Source organism: Mytilus galloprovincialis, chromosome 8, assembly GCF_965363235.1.
Source record: "Mytilus galloprovincialis chromosome 8, xbMytGall1.hap1.1, whole genome shotgun sequence".
Lineage (NCBI taxonomy): Eukaryota > Metazoa > Mollusca > Bivalvia > Mytilida > Mytilidae > Mytilus > Mytilus galloprovincialis.
This window is the reverse complement of record NC_134845.1, coordinates 2,114,335-2,133,733: the sequence shown is the minus strand read 5'-3', so window position 1 is coordinate 2,133,733 and position 19,399 is coordinate 2,114,335. Positions and strand designations below refer to the sequence as shown.

Sequence of the window (19,399 nt, the reverse complement as noted above, 5' to 3'; positions counted from 1 at the left end):
CCTATTAGAATCGAAATAATTCCTTCATGCATGTCATGCTCTATGCTCATTTAAACATGGGTAGGCATTACATTTGACCACATTTTACAACTCGCTAACGCTCAGTGTAAAATATCGACAAATATAATGCCTACCCATGTTAAAATGAGCATAGAGCATGACATGAAGGAATTATTGCTTAAGGAGTAATTTTGCTATAGAATGGAAAAATGCTGCATAACTTTTCTGTTTTAACAAGGATTTTTATAGTAAGATTCTTATTATACAAATCATTGGTTACATTCTTTAGAATTATCACTAAGTTTTTTAAGTGTAAAACTATGGTCGGATGTTCTAATTGTGGATAAACTAAAAAGTAGCTGTAGATTCTACATCAATTATTTTCAACTTTACCGTTGGACTTTGTAAAAAATACGGAAAGTCGGAACAAAAGTTATATCTCGAAGAATTTATAAGCCTGGTATCTTGGATGATTTTGCTTAATTGACAATTTTCAATCAGGCTCATTCTGACCACAGAACATAAAAAAATAAATAACAATTGATGACTGAGATTAAGAAGTGTGTTTCCATTCTCAACGGAACTATCACCATCGTTCGCAAGGTATGAGATATATTCTAACCTAAAATATGTCCGTCAAATATATTATAAACAATAGTTCAGAGTATTCATTAATTCACGACGAAAATACCGGCACATTTTAAAGCAATCGGTCATTAGAGTGATCAGTAGTATGATAATTTGTATAAGAAAACAAAACTTCACCGGTAAATATTGCAATAATATTGCATATTACATATGTTGTAAGATAGAGGCAGGGGTGTCCCCTTTATTTTTACTATATAAAGCTAGCTTAAGTGATCCTGTCCAGTTTTTATTTGTTTTTTATTTACATTTATATTCCAATCCGTAAACTTTGGATTTTTGAGCTTTCCATTGTATAAAGCACCCTATATTTTTCCGACGTAGTCGCTATAGTTTCGGTTTGTGCCCTTTGAACTTAAGGACGCTTAACTATGGCAACAGAATACGCATGCTCGAAAATCATTTCTGTGATTGGACAAAATGCTGCCATGGTAGGTGATTTGGTTGTGTTTGAAAAATAGTTTAGATTTTATCCGTGTACAGCGAATCTAAATTTTTTATGTTATTTGTTGAAAACTTTTAGTGCACACAATATAACATCAATTCTATATGCAGCTGGCCACATAAAAAAAAAATAATGTGAGAGAAAAACTACCTCTAACATCAAAGTTAGTTGCATTATTCATAAAAATCACATTAAAATCTTAATCATCCCAGTCCTTATTGTCGGTTGCTAAGGAACATAATTTCCCTTAGCAACCAAGGAAAATTTTACCTCAAAATGACCAAATTTCAACTATGAACAGCTCATTTATTATGTCAGATAGCTTTTAATAGTTTACCATTTAATGAACAACAGAATATGCTTTATAAAGATATATTTATTAAAGTAAATCATATACGGTGAAATACAGTAAAGAATGTCAGAGCTAATAGCTATTTTAGGTACTGTGGATCTTAAGCAAAAAGAGTCAAATTCGACCAAATTTGGTCCCTAAAATATTTTTTTTGCAGAAATATAGCCAACACATGACTCACTACACTTAAAGATTAGGTATTTAGCTAATCATTAATGAAAAAAGATCTCTGGGTAAACATATTTTAAATCAATGGCGGATAGTTCAAATTGGTTCATATTCGGGGTGTAAACTGTTCATGTAGGTCAATTTTTTATGTTTGCTATCATACCAGACAATTTCCACCATATAAACCAACTAACATGTTATATTTATGTTGGTGTTTGTGTTGAATATGTTTGTTCAAATGACTGACCCATGGTTGACAATAAAAAAAACTTAATGTAAACCTTAAAAATAGAGGGGGGGGGGGGTAGGGACATTTTTTCTTTTTTTTCTTTTTTGCACAAAAAATTTAAAAATAGAGAGGCACTAAAATCAAAGAATTTTGGGATGGATACTACAAATGATTTTCTTTAAATACAGAGATAAGCAAAATGGGTTCATCACTAAGTTCATTATATTTATGGAAAATTTGGGTTTTATGTTAAAAATTGGGGATTTTGAAAATCACATTTTACAGGGTTTATTTTGAGTAATTAAGTAAAAACTCTTTTGAATCAAAACTGAACATATAACTTGGTAATTGTTTTCTTCAATTCAAATTAAAGTAAAGGTTAGAGGACAAAATACTACATCTTTGTTAAAAAACCGTAATTTTGGAATGAAGTGTACTTTAGGCAGATGCTAATTCTAATAAGTATCACTTTTTCTATGTTGTAATGTTATGCTATTGTTTCAGAACTAGAGTTTCTAAAGAGCCCGTGTAGCTCACCTTGGTCTATGTGAGTAATAAACAAAGGAAACAGATTGATTCATGACAAAATTGTGTTTTGGTGATGGCAAGACAAGACAAAATATTTTATTTTCTTAGACACAAACGTGTACAAGAGGTCAAAACATAATAAAGTATACATTTAAATCGATGGTGATGTGTTGGTACATCTTACTTTACTAAACATTCTTACTGCTTACAATTATCTCTATCTATAATGAACTTGGCCCAGTAGTTTCAGTGGAAAATGTTAGTAAAAATTTACAAATTTTATGAAAATTGTTAAAAATTGACTATACAGGACAATAACTCCCTAGGGAGTCAATTGACCATTTTGGTCGTTTTGACTTCTTTTAGGTCTTACTTTGCTGTACATTATTGCTGTTTTCAATTTATCTCTATCTATAATAATATGCAAGATAATAACCAAAAACAGCAAAATTTCCTTAAAATGACTAATTCAGGGGCATCAACCCAACAACGGGTTGTCCGATTCATCTGAAAATTTCAGGGCAGATAGATCTTGACCTGATAAACAATTTTACCCATGTCAGAGTTGCTCTAAATGCTTTGATTTTTGTGTTATGAGCCAAAAACTGCATTTTACCCCTATGTTCTTGGTTGGTTGGCCGGGTTACCGGATACATTTTTAAAACTAGATACCCCAATAATGATTGTTGCCAAGTTTGGTTTAGTTTAACCAAATAGTTTCAGAGGAGAAGATTTTTGTAAAGTTAACGACGACGGACGAAGATTTTCAAAAAGGGGAAATAACTCGTTTTTCGAAATTACATCCAAATTTGTTTGATCATGAAATTTTCAATTGCTGGAATATGTTATATGATATATTTACCCTCAATACATCTAAAAATAGTTTTTTTTCATAAGAAAGGACTATTTTATCATGAAAATATTCATATGAAAAATATTTATTTACAAACAGAACCTAAAAAAGGGGAATTTCAGGGTAAATTACAATGACTAGTATTCCTCTTTTGACAACTTTCTGCAACATTTACCCAAGAATTTTTTTGCAGCAATTTGTTGAAAAAGCATCCATTTTTTTGCAGCAATTTGTTGACAAAACATCCATTATTTTATATTATATAGTCCTTTATGTGAGGATTTCTGCGTTTTCGCTAAAATCAGATGTACAAAATTACAAAAATAGGGAAAAATCATGCCGATTTTGTGTGTTAGGTGGATCCCCCGTTGAACCAAAAAACTGTTTTTATTCAAAAAATTTGTCAGTTAGCAGTTTAAATGATTGAATTCCTCTCTTATACCCATGAAAATAACAAAAAATGTTATGCTTTATCTCATTTTTACCATAAAATACGATGTTAGCCATTTCTCCTTGCTATACTAATATATACATATGATGTCATGTTGTTTCCATGGCAACCAGACTATACAGATTTTTTTTATTGATTTTTTTTTAATTTGACTGTAAGTTTGGACCATTTCACCTTAAAAAAAAGTAATCGAAAAATAATAATCTGGCCAAAATTTTTCATATTTGGTCTATTATTACAGAGAATTGATGATAAGTTTTAATTAACTCCCGTCTGCATAATATCCGTTGCGGAGGTGTTCCATAATTGGAAGTATATACATAGACACATGTAGAAGAAAAAGAAGAGGAGGAAGATTGCAAGACGGTCACTGGACGCGGACCTCACCGAAAACACCCTTCAAAACGCGGACCTCCACGAAATCTCCCAACTAATTTGCAATAGACTATACATTATTAAAAAATGTAGAACAGACTATACTTGCTTAGAACGCCATCTGTTGTCAATGAAACTGTATACACGTGATACCGGCGAAATTTGTTCAACTTCCTTTTTCACTTTTCTGCCACATGGTTGCTACCCTCTTAGCCATTTTCTCACAATTTTCATCAGAAATGGCTGCCAACAACGAAAGATCTTTCATCATGGTTAAACCTGATGGTGTTCAAAGAGGGTTAACAGGCGAAATCATCAAAAGATTTAACAATAGAGGCTATAAACTGGTTGCATGTAAATTAGTTCAGGTGATATATTTTCCCAAAATGTCAAATGCATTATAAATTATAAAAAAAATATATTGTGTAGAGGTGAGTTCAATGTCAGCTCTCAGACTACATGAACACACTAACATATTACAGTTTAACTGTTTAATCCGTGGGATGACAAATACATGTATAAATATTTCTATTCAAGACAACTTGAAGCCTTTCTGCGCAGGGTTCAAAGCCAAAAAATATAAATATAGCCTTTCAACTCTTGAAATTCAAGACATATGTATTCAGAATAAGTTCAGTTACCTAGTCCAAATAATTATTACCTTCTTGAAAGGTTGTTTAGATTTTTATTCCCCTTGTCAGTGTCCGTACCAGTGGCTGATCCAGAGGGGTATCGGGATCGTTCGCCCTGATAACATGTTCGCCCTAGGTTCGTTCGCACTGAGTTTGTTCGCCCTGATAGTCCGTTCGCTCTGGGTTCTTTCGCCCTATATTCATTTATGATATGTATATATATGTTACATCAATGAACGAAATATATAAAATTTATGTATATCTATTAAAAGTTATATACAGAATATTTGCCAAATGTATATTAATTAAATAAAATTCTTGTCTGCATTGTTACACTTTTATTTTATAATTACTGTTGATTGGGTTTTGATTGCTGATTAGGTGTCATTTGAAATAAAATCGTCAGCTTGGATGGGTAAAATTCAGTTTGAATTATATAAAAAAAAAAGGATGAATAAACAAACTGATGACAAGTGATCAATGCTTTTCACTTCATTCTATTTAGTGCTTTTAAATATTCGTTTAGTAAATAAATGTGTGTGAAGTACAGTTCTGAATTGATCTTGTTATAACTGTTACTGAATAGTTTAAAATTGTTAAAATGTATCAATAAAGTTAAATATATAAATAACTTAGTCATGTTAGTCTTTAGTTGTTTTATGTCAAATACTTTGTAGTCTTTGAATTTACAGAAACTTATCCTCATATATATATATATATAGCAGCTAGCTTTGGACAAGTTAACATGAAACATCGCAAATATTCGGCGAAATTGTAGACTAGCGGTCTTCAGCACATTCAATTATATAAACACAACGCAACACTATACTAAAAAATAAAATCAGGGCGAACGGACTCGGGGCAAACAGGTATTAGGGCGAACAGAAACTAGGGCGAACCAGAATCAGGGCGGACGGTGGCGTAGAGGGCACAAGCTGGCCCTTAGCTGGGGAACCATAGCTCTTAGGTGCTTATGCTATCTTACTATTTGCAGACCATAGACCTACGGATTTTCCATTTTTTAAAATGGTTCAGGTCGCACTTATTGAATACCCTAAAAATATTGTTTACCGTCAATGCAAAGCTTGTCAATTTATATAGTTCGTTTCTTTAGAAATTGTTTTCCGTGACGTCACACGAGATTCAATATGGCTGAACAAAATAGGCGGAGAATGTATACAAATGGGAATAATTATATAATAGTGTTTAGGAAATGAATATTCAATCATAATTCGGTACGTTATATCCAAGAAAAATAATTAACGAAACGAACTATATAAATTGACAAGCTTTGCATTGGGAAATAAGTGTGGCCTGAACCTGGGTCACAATTCCTAACGTTTTGAAATAGGAAAAATCAGTAAAATAATAAAAAAAAGAGCTACGGTTGTGCAGCTAGCCCACCTTTTTTTTTAGCTCACCTGTCCCGAAGGAACAAGTGAGCTTATGCCATCACTTGGCGTCCGTCGTCGTCTGTCGTCGTAAACTATTTCAAGAATCTTCTCCTGAAACTACTGGGCCAAATACTTTCAAACTTTAACTGAATGTTCCTTAGGGTATCTAATTTATAAATTGTATCCAAAGTTTTGATCTATCAACAAACATGGTCGCCATTGCTAAAAATAGAACATAGGGGTCAAATGCAGTTTTTGGCTTATAACTCAAAAACCAAAGCATTTAGGGCAAATCTGACATGGGGTTAAATTGTTTATCAGGTCAAGATCTATCTGCCCTGAAATTTTCAGATGAATCGGACAACCTGTTGTTGGGTTACTGCCCCTGAATTGGTAATTTTAAAGAAATTTTGCTGTTTTTGGTTATTATCTTGCATATTATTATAGATAGAGATAAATTGAATATTATTATAGATAGAGATAAACTGTAAACAGCAATAATGTTCAGCAAAGTAAGATTTACAAATAAGTCAACATGATGGAAATGGTCAGTTGACCCCTTTAGGAGTTATTACCCTTTATAGTCAATTTTTAACCATTTTTCGTAAATCTTAGTAATCTTTTACAAAAACCTTCTCCTCTGAAACTACTGGGCCAAATACTTCCAAACTTTAACTGAATGTTCCTTAGGGTATCTAGTTTGTAAATTGTATCCGAAGTTATGATCTATCAACAAACATGGTCGCCATTGCTAAAAATGGAACATAGGGGTCAAATGCAGTTTTTGGCTTATAACTCAAAAACCAAAGCATTTAGAGCAAATCTGACGTTGGGTAATATTGTTTATCATGTCAAGCAAGATCTATCTGCCCTGAAATTTTCAGATGAATCAGACAACCTGTTGTTGGGTTGCTGCCCCTGAATTGATAATTTTAAGGAAATTTTGCTGTTTTTGTTTATTATCTTGAATATAATTATAGATAGAAATAAACTGTAAACAGCAATAATGTTCAGCAAAGTAAGATCTTCAATTAAGTCAAATTGACCAAAATTGTCAATTGAGCACTTAAGGAGTTATTGCCCTTTAAAGACTTTTTTCACAATTTGTTCATCATGTTGACTTACTTTAAAAAATCTTCTCCTTTGAAACTGCTGTATCAATTTCAGCCAAACTTAGGCTAAATGAGTTTCAGAGTATCTAGTATAAATTTTATATTTTATTTCCTTGTATGTCAAGAAACATAGCTCCTATGGCTAAAATAGAACATAGGAGAAAATGATTATTTTTTTTGGCTTTTGAAGAAAATAGGACGATCCAAAAAACATTTAAATAAATTGAAAAGCCAAAATAATCATTGATGAGAGATTTAACCAAAAGAATTAAGGTGAGCGATTCAGGCTCTTGAGAGCCTCTTGTTTACTGACAAATCCCACATCAAATATATTAAATAGTACATAGCTGCTTTGGATCCATTCTATAATAGACAATTAATGAAGAGAATACAGCACCAAAAATGTCCACCCCTACACTTAACTAAAATGCATTTTACACTTATTTTTTTTTATAGCAAAAACCTCATTGAATGAAAACTGAAATTTTACACTCGCGAAAAAATAACCTTCTATACGGTATTAGGAATTTGGGTAGCGTCACTTTTACCATTTGTGACAGAGTTATGTCCCATTATAAAGTTTGGTATGGACACAATTCCTATTTATTGAATTGGGGAGGGGTGTCTTTTCTTTCACCAACAACAAACATGTATTGATGTTTGAATTATAAACCTGCAAGTTTTCTTTCGTTAACAGCTGTAAATGCCATATGTACAAAGAGTAAATCACTCCTAGGCTGCAGCTACAAAGCAAGTAATGGGATGGAATCATTGTCCTTACCGAGGGAACAGGACACAGGAGTTACATGTACATCCTCATATTTAGATAAAAGGCATAAATGTTGCCTGCCTTGCTAATAAGGGACCTCTCATGCTTACCTGGCCAATCTCCCATCATGATCCCTCGGTTGGTAAACATGGTACAGGCGACATAGTGGCTGCAATACCCTACGCTGCCGGCTACAGTCAAAAGGACTTGTTTAATGAAAACAAAAAGAAATAGCAGTAAAATATGATGATTCAAATTCAACATAAATGCAAAAAGTTATTTGAAGAATAAGTTAATGATTTAGAGGAAGGCAATTGCAATAATTGTTATTAAAATTATGCATTCAAATAATTTGTAATATTTTATGTTTCAGCCATCCAAGGAATTTATGCAGAAGCACTATGCTGATTTATCTAGCAAACCTTTCTTCAATGGGTTGGTAGAATACATGTCCTCTTCTGGACCAGTGTGTGCTTGTGTAAGTCTTCTTTCATTGGTTTGGAGAATTACTTTATTATTGCAATGTCCCATACTGATTCTTTATGGTATGTACAATGTATAGAAGTTGTTTACCAAAAAGTTTGAATTTCAAATATAAGATTATTGTGCGGTAGAATTTGAAAATATTACAATGTATTATGTTGGTTTTAAACTCTTAAGAGATTTTTATTTGGTTGTAATGCTTGTGTTTTAATCATGAAGACTATATATAGTACATGGGAATACGTTAGATACACACAAAAAAACCTTGCCAGCTCAGGGTATTTGGTCAAATAATGTAACACTGGTCTGATATACTGTGGATTCATTTGTTTTTGTGGATAAAGGAAAACTTGTATGTTTGTGGATAATTAATTGTGTTGTTTTGCAGCGATCTGCATACAAGCCTATAGAAAAATTGTCTCTCGTTAAACATTTAATTGTGTGGTGGACCTGTACCCACGAAAATTGGTATGCAACAAATAATAATAAATCCACAGTGTAAATGTTTCAGCCTTTAATCATTGTTGGTTGGAATCCTTTTTTTTGAACCAGTGGAAGTAATTAACAATGGCATGGTCTTAGGTTTTGAATTTGGAAATTAGAAAAAAAAATGGTTTGGAAGCCAAATCTCCGACATAAGGCTAAATGGATTAAAGTAAAGACCTGAATGGACTTGAAGATTTCTGTAAATTCAAAAACAATTGCATGTATTTAGTATTGTGATGTTTGAAAAATGGACAAAAATGTGAGATTAACATGAATTATTACTCTGATTTCAGGAGTTCCTTTATATTGCAAGTACAATGTATGTAATCATTTACTTTATGTCCTGTACAAATTTTGTTTCTTCATAATAATCAGCTTTACTGTATTTCTACAGGTATTTGAAGGCAAAGATGTTGTGAAAACTGGACGTAAAATGTTGGGTGAAACAAATCCATTAGCCTCTGCTCCAGGAACAATTCGTGGAGATTATTGTGTTGATCTTGGAAGGTAGGTCACTACGGAAACTTGTTAAGATCACATTCTGCTTCCAAATGTTAAAAGTTTGATAATAATTTAATATCATCAGTGTTGGAACTTGTAGAGGGGGAAAAGTTGGACAGCATACAATGTCCATACAAAATTTATAAAAAGATTGGAACCATGAAGTCAAAAGACATGTAAGAAGCTTGTCAAAGATGTTTGAAAAAGAAAAGCTCAGAAAATGATTAATTTGCTGGTACTCCTGTATTATATTAAAAGTTTCACATACACCTTTAGGGGTCATCCATAATTGTCAACCATTTTCCAAAGTGTACAAAACGTACACTTGGGGGGAGGGGGTTAAAAAATCAACATTTTTACCGTACGCTTTTTTTTTATTTCCGGAATTTATAAAATCGAGAATTGGCTTGGGTGTGTTTCTCTTCTTATTTCTTCTTTATTATTTCCACTTGATGATATTGATTTCGATATCATAATTCTACTCAATCGGGATTGAACGATTAAAAGATCAAATCATATGAAAACTAAATCTTTCAAAATTATGAACTAGTAAAATTATTTAAACAAAAAGTTTGCAAGCATTTCTCAGTACTCCCGATTGTCAATTTCACCTACTTTATTATTGATCGATATCGTTTTACTCTGTTTAATAAACAAAATTAAATTGATGGAAACACTAACATGCTAAATTCTTTGAATGTTTTGATTTTGACAAGACGCGATTTTGTGAAAAGATTTTAAACTGGTCCTTCGATTAATTTCCTTGTAATGCATTCCAAAATAGTAAACCAGTAAACCGGAAGTAAACTTATTTTTTCTTAGTATAAGCCTCCTTTTATTAGGAGCACCTCCATATGAAGTTTAACCTTAACTTAAAAAATATCCAATATATGTACACGTTACAGTATATATACATAAACGATAGTAGTGCCATGAATGGCATATTTACAGGGATCTTTTAAATAGAAATACAGGCGGGAAATTTAAAAACTCAAAATGTTTTAAAATATTACACTTTTATTGACTGCTGTCTTGAGCTCTGATTCCATCAACAACTGTCAGTCCATACTTTACCAATGCAATATAACCATGCATTTCCCTTTCTTTGATTCTTAGCATCATTTATGTGCCCTTTTGTTAATCTTTTGCATGCTCTAGGTACCCTTTTTTTTATTGGAGTTACCCTTCCCACTGTGTGATAGGGGAAACACTAATTTTTGTACTTTTTATTCTGACAAAACACAAGCATCACCATGATCACAGATAGATGTCATCAAATAAAACAGTCAGATATGTTTTAGTTTTTTTTCAATGCAAATTTCTATATTAAACTAAAATATAATAGACAGGATCTTCTTTTTTTTTATTAAGAATGACTGATTCTTCTCTTGAAATCTGAAAATGGTTGATGTACACTTTTTGAGGGAGGGTGGGGGGTCTGAAAAAGTGTACGTTTTGTACACTTTGGAAAATGGTTGACAATTATGGATGACCCCTTAAAAAATATGACCTTTTTCAGCATTAGAATATCATTGTGTATAATTATTGACTGAAGAAGTTATAGAGGAATTTTGGTTTTTAATCGCCATTGTTGAAACTTTCCTTCTTTTACCAACATTTTTAACCGGATTTTTGTGACAAAAATGTGGGTTATTGAATTGGGGATGTACGGCGGGCAGGCAGCGATCAAATGTTGTCCGTGCATTAACTCATGAACCGTTCAACCAAAGCTTTTAAAATTTTGATATGTTGTTACTGACAACTAAATGAAGGTCAAGTTCAATAATGGTGATTTTGACTTTTACCGTTCAGGAGTTATGGTTCTTGAAAGATTGAAAAATGGAGTTTCCAGTCGTGTCCGTGCATTTACGCATGAACTGTTCTGCCAAAGCTTCACTAATTTTAATATGTTGTTACTGATGACAAAATAGAGGTCAAGTTCAATAATGACGATTTTGACTTTTACCGTTCAGGAGTTATGGTTCTTGAAAGATTGTAAAATGGTGTTTCCAGTCATGTCTGTGCATTTTCTCATGAACTATTAAACCAAAGCTTTTAAAATTTTTATATGTTGTTACTGATGACAAAATAGAGGTCAAGTTCAATAATGACGATTTTGACTTTTACCGTTCAGGAGTTATGGTTCTTGAAAGATTGTAAAATGGCGTTTCCATTCACGTTGTTGCATTTACTCATGAACCATTCAATCTAAGCTTTTCAAATTTTAATATGTTGATACTGATGACAAAATGGAGGTCAAATTTGATATTGACGATTTTCACTTTCACCATTCATCAGTAATGGTTCTTGTGATATTGCCAGGACACAAATAAATGTTAATAAATCCGGTTTGCTGTCGTTGTGACAGCCTCTTGTGTTTTGTTCGTGACAAAAGTAACAGAATGCAAGAAAAAAGGAATGCTTATCAACATTCATTTCAGTAATACCCTTTATTAGACAATGAGGAGAAAAAAAGCCCTACTTGCTAAACATCTACTAAATATTGTATTTCATATTAATTTCTTTCTTTCAGAAATATATGCCACGGTAGTGATGCAGTAGAAAGTGCCAAGAGAGAAATAGATCTGTGGTTCAAACCTGAGGAGGTCATCACTTATTCTCTTATTGAGGCACCCATGGTATACGAATGACTTTCCAAATTCTAAAGACAATAATCCCTCCTGTTTTACAGCAATTTATGTTTATGTCCTTTGTTTGATTGTATACATGCAGGACTGTGATATACATTCTACCCAGCTCCAATCATAGTGCTAATTTAACATCTTTAATGTCAGTAAAACTATATAAAACATCATGCTTGTGTTGTCAGTTCTTCAGCCTTAAATTACTACCGCATTGGCCTTAAGCTGTGGTATCATGTTTGCCTCAAGCGAGGGATTTTCCCGAGTTTGAGCTCCTCTCGGTCAAACCAGATTTAAAATTTGATGCTTCTGTTAAGAGCAAATACTGGTCTTCTCATAATGAATGTGTTCTGGTTTGGTGACATGTCTTCCTACTAACAGCCTCTATTTGAACCAGATAAAATTGAGAATGGAAATGGGGAATGTGTCAATGAGACAAACCGACCAAAGAGCAAAAGCCACTGATTGGTCTTCAACACAGCTAAAGAAATCCCAGACCCAAAGGCATGTTTCAGCTGGCCCCGAAATAAAAATAGTACATTAATATCAATTTCAATCAGCATTTCTGATTCTGATTATAGGTGCTATAAATGTATAAATAAAAATGAATGTTGTTAGAATGCACATATTTACAAAATGCTATTGTCTAACTCTTGCCCAGCATGTTAGAGATGCCTTATGTTAGCAAGCTTCCAGTGTCCCGTCTCACTTTCATGTGAAAATGTCTATATCTCAGATACTACAAGCAATATGTCTACTTTAGTTGGTGTATAGAATGATTGTTGGGGGTATATGTCCAACTGGCAGGTGTCATCTGACCATGACCTCATTTTCATGGTTCAGTGGTTCTAGTTAAGTTTTTAGCTCACCAGCTGGCCCAAAGGGCCAAGTGAGCTTTTCTCATCACTTGGCGTCCGTCGTCGTCCTGCATTAATTTTTACAAAAATCTTCTCCTCTGAAAGTACTGGGCCAAATATAAACAAACTTGGCCACAATCATTATTGGGGTATCTAGTTTTAAAAATGTGTCCAGTGACCCAACCAACCAAGATGGCCGCCATGGCTAAAAATAGAACATAGGGGTAAAATGCAGTTTTTGGCTTATAACTCAAAAACCAAAGCATTAAGAGCAAATCTGACATGGGGGTAAAATTGTTCATCAGGTCAAGATCTATCTGCCCTGAAATTTTCAGATGAATCGGACATTTGTTGTTGGTAATTGCTGCCCCTGAAATGGTAATTTTAAGGAAATTTTGCTGCTTTTGGTTATTATCTTGAATATTATTTTAGATAGAGATAAACTGTAAACAGCAATAATGTTCAGCAAAGTAAGATCTACAAATAAGTCAACATGACCAAAATGGTCAGTTGACCACTTTAGGAGTTATTGCCCTTTATAGTCAATTTTTAACTATTTTTCGTAAATCTTAGTAATCTTTTAGAAAAATCTTCTCTGAAACTACTGGGCCAAATTTAACCAAACTTAGCCATAATCATCATTGGGGTATCTAGTTAAAAAACTGTGTCCGGTGACCCGCCCAACCAACCAAGATGGCCGTCATGGCTAAAAATAGAACATAGGGGTAAAATGCAGTTTTTGGCTTATAACTCAAAAACCAAAGCATTACAAGCAAATCTGACAGGAAGTAAATTTGTTGATCAGGTAACGATCTATCTGCCCTGCAATTTTCAGATGAATCGGATAATCGGTTGTTTGGTTGCTGCCCCTGAATTGGTAATGTTGAGGAAATTTTGCTGTTTTTTTTTGTTATTATCTTGAATATTATTATAGATAGAGATAAACTGTAAACAGCAATAATGTACAGCAAAGTAAGAACTAAAAATAAGTCAGTATGACCAAAATAGTCAATTGACCCCCTAAGGAGTTATTGCCCTTCGTAGTCAATTTTTAACAATTTTCTTAAAATTTGAAGATTTTCAATAACATTTTCCACAGAAAGTACTGTTATAGATAGAGATAATTGTAAGCAGCAAGAATGTTTAGTAAAGTAAGATCTACAAACACATCACCAAAACACAATTTTGTCATGAATCCATCTGTCCATTGTTTAATATTCACATAGACCAAGGTGAGCGACACAGGCTCTTTAGAGCCTCTAGTTTGTTTTGGTCTTTTTCTAACACTATATGCAATAGGTCAACTATATTCGGTGTATGGAAATTTTGATGATGTTCATGTTATTCTTGTAGGTTTTATTTGACCTTGATCTCATTTTCATGGTTCATTGCTCAGTGTTGAGTTTTGATACTATATTATATGGTATATTGGTATCGCGTTTCAACAGTTTAGGAACAAGGGGTCAAAATATGTATTTTTATAATTTCCAGACAATAACTTGTGTGTAAGTGTATGGATCTTTCTGAAATTATACCACAAGGTTCCATTCCAAAAAAAAAGGAAGGTAAGGAATGATTTGGGGGTTATGGCCTAAACTGTTTTAGGAATTGGGGACCAAAAAACAATACTTTTCTAAGACTTTGTATATATTTTTGGAAAATGTTTTGTGCTGTATTTAGACTCTTCTACAACGAAATTTGTTTTACATGCACACGCATAAAAATCGCGGTTTTTATCCAACGCAGTCATAGGTTTGAACGTAGTTTTCAATTTAGACTTGAATATGCTTGGCTGTGCTTCTTTATTTTGTTTATTGATGAAGACTGAATAAAGCTCCTACATGTCGTTTGGTTTTCTTAGTCGTTGGGTTGCATTACTAATTGCCTAATTATTATGAATAGGAATGACACACGCTCCTTGGTGTGGATCAAATGGATTAACTTTAATTAATATCAAGAAAAACTTTAATATGCATGATACCTATTTCGGATTGAAAAATAAATTATGTACATGTATAAGTGTAAACAATTGATATAAAAAAAGAAGATGTGGTATGACTGCCAATGAGACAACTCTCTACAACTATAGGTCACCATACGGCCTTCAACAATGCGCAAAGCCCATACCGCATAGTCAGCTATAAAAGGCCCCGAAATGACCGTGTAAAACAATTCAAACGAATAAAATAAAAGCCTTATCTGTGACCAATAATTTATTATATATTGATATTGGACATTGATTTAAGACGACAACAATCAATCGGGTGTAGTTTTGGCAAGTAGTGCCAGATTAGAGTATCAAAATATTGGACGTCGATTAGAGTATCAAAATATTGGACGTCGATTTGAGAATGTGACGTCAGATTTGGACGTCGATTTGTGAAACGGACGTCGATTTGAGGAACGGACGTCGATTTGAGGAACGGACGTCGATTAGAGGCCGGACGTAGATCTGAGTCTAACAAATATTTATATAAATTGCTTATTTCATGACCAATTTCAATGGGGTTTTGTTCTTGGGGTTCTTAATTATTCTGAATCTAACCGTGTATTAAGTTTTTATACGACCGCAAAAATTGAAAAATTTTTGGTCGTATATTGGTATCACGTTGGCGTCGTCGTCGTCCGAAAACTTTTAGTTTTCGCACTCTTACTTTAGTAAAAGTGAATAGAAATCTATGAAATTTTAACACAAGGTTTATGACCACAAAAGGAAGGTTGGTATTGATTTTGGGAGTTATGGTCCCAACATTTTAGGAATTAGGGGCCAAAAAGGGCCCAAATAAGCATTTTCTTGGTTTTCGCACTATAACTTTAGTTTAAGTAAATAGAAATCTATGAAATTTTGACACAAGGTTTATGACCACATAAGGAAGGTTGGGATTGATTTTGGGAGTTGGGGTCTGAACAGTTTAGGAATTAAGGGCCAAAAAAGGGGCCCAAGTAAGCATTATTCTTGGTGTTCGCACCATAACTTTAGTATAAGTAAATAGAAATCTATGAAATTTAAACACAAGGTTTATGACCTTAAAAGGTTGGGTTTGATTTTGGGAGTTTTTGTCCCAACAGTTTAGGAATAAGGGGCCCAAAGGGTCCAAAATTGAACTTTGTTTGATTTCATCAAAAATTGAATAATTGGGGTGCTTTGATATGCCAAATCTAACTGTGTATGTAGATTCTTAATTTTTAGTCCCGTTTTCAAATTGGTCTACATTAAAGTCCAAAGGGTCCAAAATTAAACTAAGTTTGATTTTAACAAAAATTGAATTCTTGGGCTTTTTTGATATGCTGAATCTAAACATGTATTTAGATTTTTTATTATGGGCCCAGTTTTCAAGTAGGTTCAAATCGGGATCCAAAACTATTATATTATGTATTGTGCAATAGCAAGAAGTTGTCAATTGCACAGTATTCAGCAATAGCAAGAAATCTTCAATTGTACAGTATTGTGCAATAGCAAGAAATTTTCAATTGCACAGTATTGTGCAATAGCAAATATTTTCAATTGCACAGTATTGCGCAATAGCAAGAAAAATCTAATTGCACAATATTGTGCAATAGCAAGAAATTTTCAATTGATTGGAGTTATCTTTCTTTGTCCAGAATAGTAGTTGAATCAACTTAAATCATTGTTTTATACAATATACAATGTATATTCACTTTTACTACCAACTGATAAATTAAAACAATCTTTACCATTCGGTGATAACAAGCACCTTTTGTTACATTTTAAAATTTTATGATGTATTAAAATGAGCAGTTATTGTTGCAAACTCCAATAGAAATTTGAAAGGAAAGGGGGATGTGGAAAAAAAATTGGGGGGGGGGGGGTTCAATTCTTTTCATTTCAGATTTCATAAATAAAAAGAAAATTTCTTCAAACATTTTTTTGAGAGTATTAATATTCAACAGCATAGTGAATTGCTCAAGGGCAAAAACAATATTTTGAGTTCATTAGACCACGTTCATTCTGTGTCAGAAACCTATGCTGTGTCAACTATTTAATCACAATCCAATTTTAGAGCTGAATCCAGCTTGAATGTTGTGTCCATACTTGTCCCAACCGTTCAGGGTTCAACCTCTGCGGTCGTATAAAGCTGCACCCTGCGGAGCATCTGGTTGGAATTTGATCTCCATTTTTAAATTCGTCCACATGAGGTTCAAAGGGTCTAAAATTAATCTTTTGATTGATTTCATCAAAAATTGAATTATTGAGGTACATTGATATGTCGAATCTTACCATGGATTTAACTGTTAATTTTGGGTCCCGTTTTCAAATTGGTCTACATATAGGTCCAAAGGGTCCAAAATGAATTTAGTTTGATTTTTACAAAAATTGAATTCTTCGGGTTCATTGATATGCTGACTCTTAACATGTATATGAATTTATATTAGGGGCCCAGTTTTCAAGTTGGTCCAAATTGGGGTCTAAAATCAAACTGATTTCAACAAAAATTGAATATATGGGGTCCTTTAATATGCTAAATCTAACCATGTATTTAGATTTTTTTAGGCCCTGTTAACAAATTGGTCCACATTGAGGTCAAAAGGGTCCAAAATTAAACTTCATTTGAATTCATCAAACATTGGATTTTGGATATTAGACTGTAATAGGTAAATTTAAATTATAAGTTCATTAGACCACTTTCATACTTTTCAGAAACCTATGCTGTGTCAACTATTTTATCACAATCCCAATTCAGAGCTGTATCAAGCTTGAATGTTGTGTCCATACTTGCCCCAAATGTTCAGGGTTTGACCTCTGCGGTCGTATTAAGCTGCACCCTGCAGAGCATCTGTTTGTGTTTTGGTCTGGTTTTTTTTCTTAAACTATAAGCAATAGGTTTACTATATTTGTTTTATGTAATGGCTGTAAGGTGTACATGTCTGCCTGGCATAGTGTCATCTAACCTTGACCTCATTTTCATGGTTCAATGTTTAGATTTCTTGATTAAGTCTGTTTCTTAGAAACAAAGCAATAGGTCAACTAAATGGTATTAAATGATTGTAAGGTGTACATGTATTACTTGTAAGATTTATATGACCTTGACCTCATTTTCTTGAATGTGGTTAAGATTATGTGAAAGTTGTAGTAAAGCTTTGTATTTTAGACTATCAACATCATAACAATGAGAAGTAATGAAGGTGTGCGCTCTTGTTTAAAATCTTCTTGAAAATTTGAGTTATCTTTCTTTGTTAAGTCAACTATAACCATGAAATATTCAAAATTTCTTCCCACTGATAAATTAAAGCAATCTTTACCATTCAGTGCTTACAAACTATTTAGCTTGTTCCAGAGATCTACATTCTAGGTGATTGACTATCTTCCCACCTAAACGACTGTCAGGCAACAGGCAATGCGGGATTCGCGAAACTCGATGCATGTAGAGATGCATTTATTTATTAACTCGATTTCTTGATTTATTTTAAAATTTTAACAATATTATAACTGGTAAATATCAAAATATACGGTGATCTACTTAGATTAACCCGCATTATTTTATTGTTTGAATTAAAATAAATCAATATGTCAAATGAAGTGAAAAGATTTGTGTCAGAGTAATGGTTATTAAAGTGTTTGTAATTGTTGTATTAGAATAATGACAGAGCAGAAGTGACATTCTCTTTCTTTAGATGTCTATCTATCGTTGTGGTATTTAGATCTATTGTTTTATTTCACCTCAGAATTTTTAACATGTTTTGTTTTAAAATATGAGCTTAAGATTTCAAGGTTTAAATTTCAGACAGGCCAGAAAAGTGAATATTAGTATTATTGATTCTTATTATTTTGTTCAAATGATTACCATAGCTGTATTTGGCAAAACCTTTAGGATGTTTTGGTCCTCAATGCTTTTCAACTTCATACTTTTAATATTTGGCCGTTTTAACTTTTTTTTTATTCGAGCGTCACTGATGAGTCTTTTGTAGACGAAATGCGCGTCTGCCGCAAATACAAAATTTCAATCCTGGTACCTACGATGAGTTTTTATACAAATTTCTTACCTCGAATGATATAATTTTCAGACAATGAATTTTGATGCCATAATATCTTTTGTTTGGTATATCTGGGTTTTTTAAATTATCAGTAAAAAAAAAAGGTGACAATATTTCCCCGGTTTTCTTAACTTGTAAAATGTATTTTGAATACACCAACCAAGCTTAAGAGACAAAATCCTGAGCCAACGGAATCGTATTGAACTAAAACGTCGTGATAAAGTATCAGTGACGAATAAATGATGGCGAACAATAACATGTGTAGGGAGTAGCTTCAGCTAGGCGGATGGTAAATGGTATAATCGATCTGCATTAGGGGAGTTGTCCTTTGATTTTTTGGGGAGGATGGGGGAAATTTTGGAAACATATACTGTTGTTTTTTCAATGGTCAGGTTGTTGTCTCTTTGAAACATTCCCCATTTCCATTCTCCATTTTAATCATATATGTATTTATAATGGATAGGAAATCAAGTTTTGCAACTT

At 33.0% G+C, this 19,399-nt stretch overlaps 1 protein-coding gene across 1 annotated transcript; it reads left to right on the top strand.

Moving 5' to 3' along the window:
* The first annotated feature begins 4,167 nt into the window (after positions 1-4,167).
* Positions 4,168-12,238, top strand: LOC143084854 (uncharacterized). The gene is made up of 4 exons (XM_076260906.1): positions 4,168-4,414; positions 8,327-8,431; positions 9,317-9,429; positions 11,957-12,238. Exons 1-4 carry the CDS (start codon positions 4,241-4,243, stop codon positions 12,072-12,074), a joined length of 510 nt encoding a protein of 169 aa, XP_076117021.1. The 5' UTR covers positions 4,168-4,240; the 3' UTR covers positions 12,075-12,238.
* The last annotated feature ends 7,161 nt before the right edge of the window (positions 12,239-19,399 follow it).

Excerpts from the sequence above, each read along its gene's own strand:
- LOC143084854 (XM_076260906.1), top strand. The coding sequence starts at position 4,241 with ATGGTTGCTACCCTCTTAGCCATTTTCTCACAATTTTCATCAGAAATG. Across the intron at positions 4,415-8,326 it reads TTGCATGTAAATTAGTTCAG|CCATCCAAGGAATTTATGCA; the intron begins GTGATATATTTT and ends TTTATGTTTCAG. Across the intron at positions 8,432-9,316 it reads CTGGACCAGTGTGTGCTTGT|GTATTTGAAGGCAAAGATGT; the intron begins GTAAGTCTTCTT and ends GTATTTCTACAG.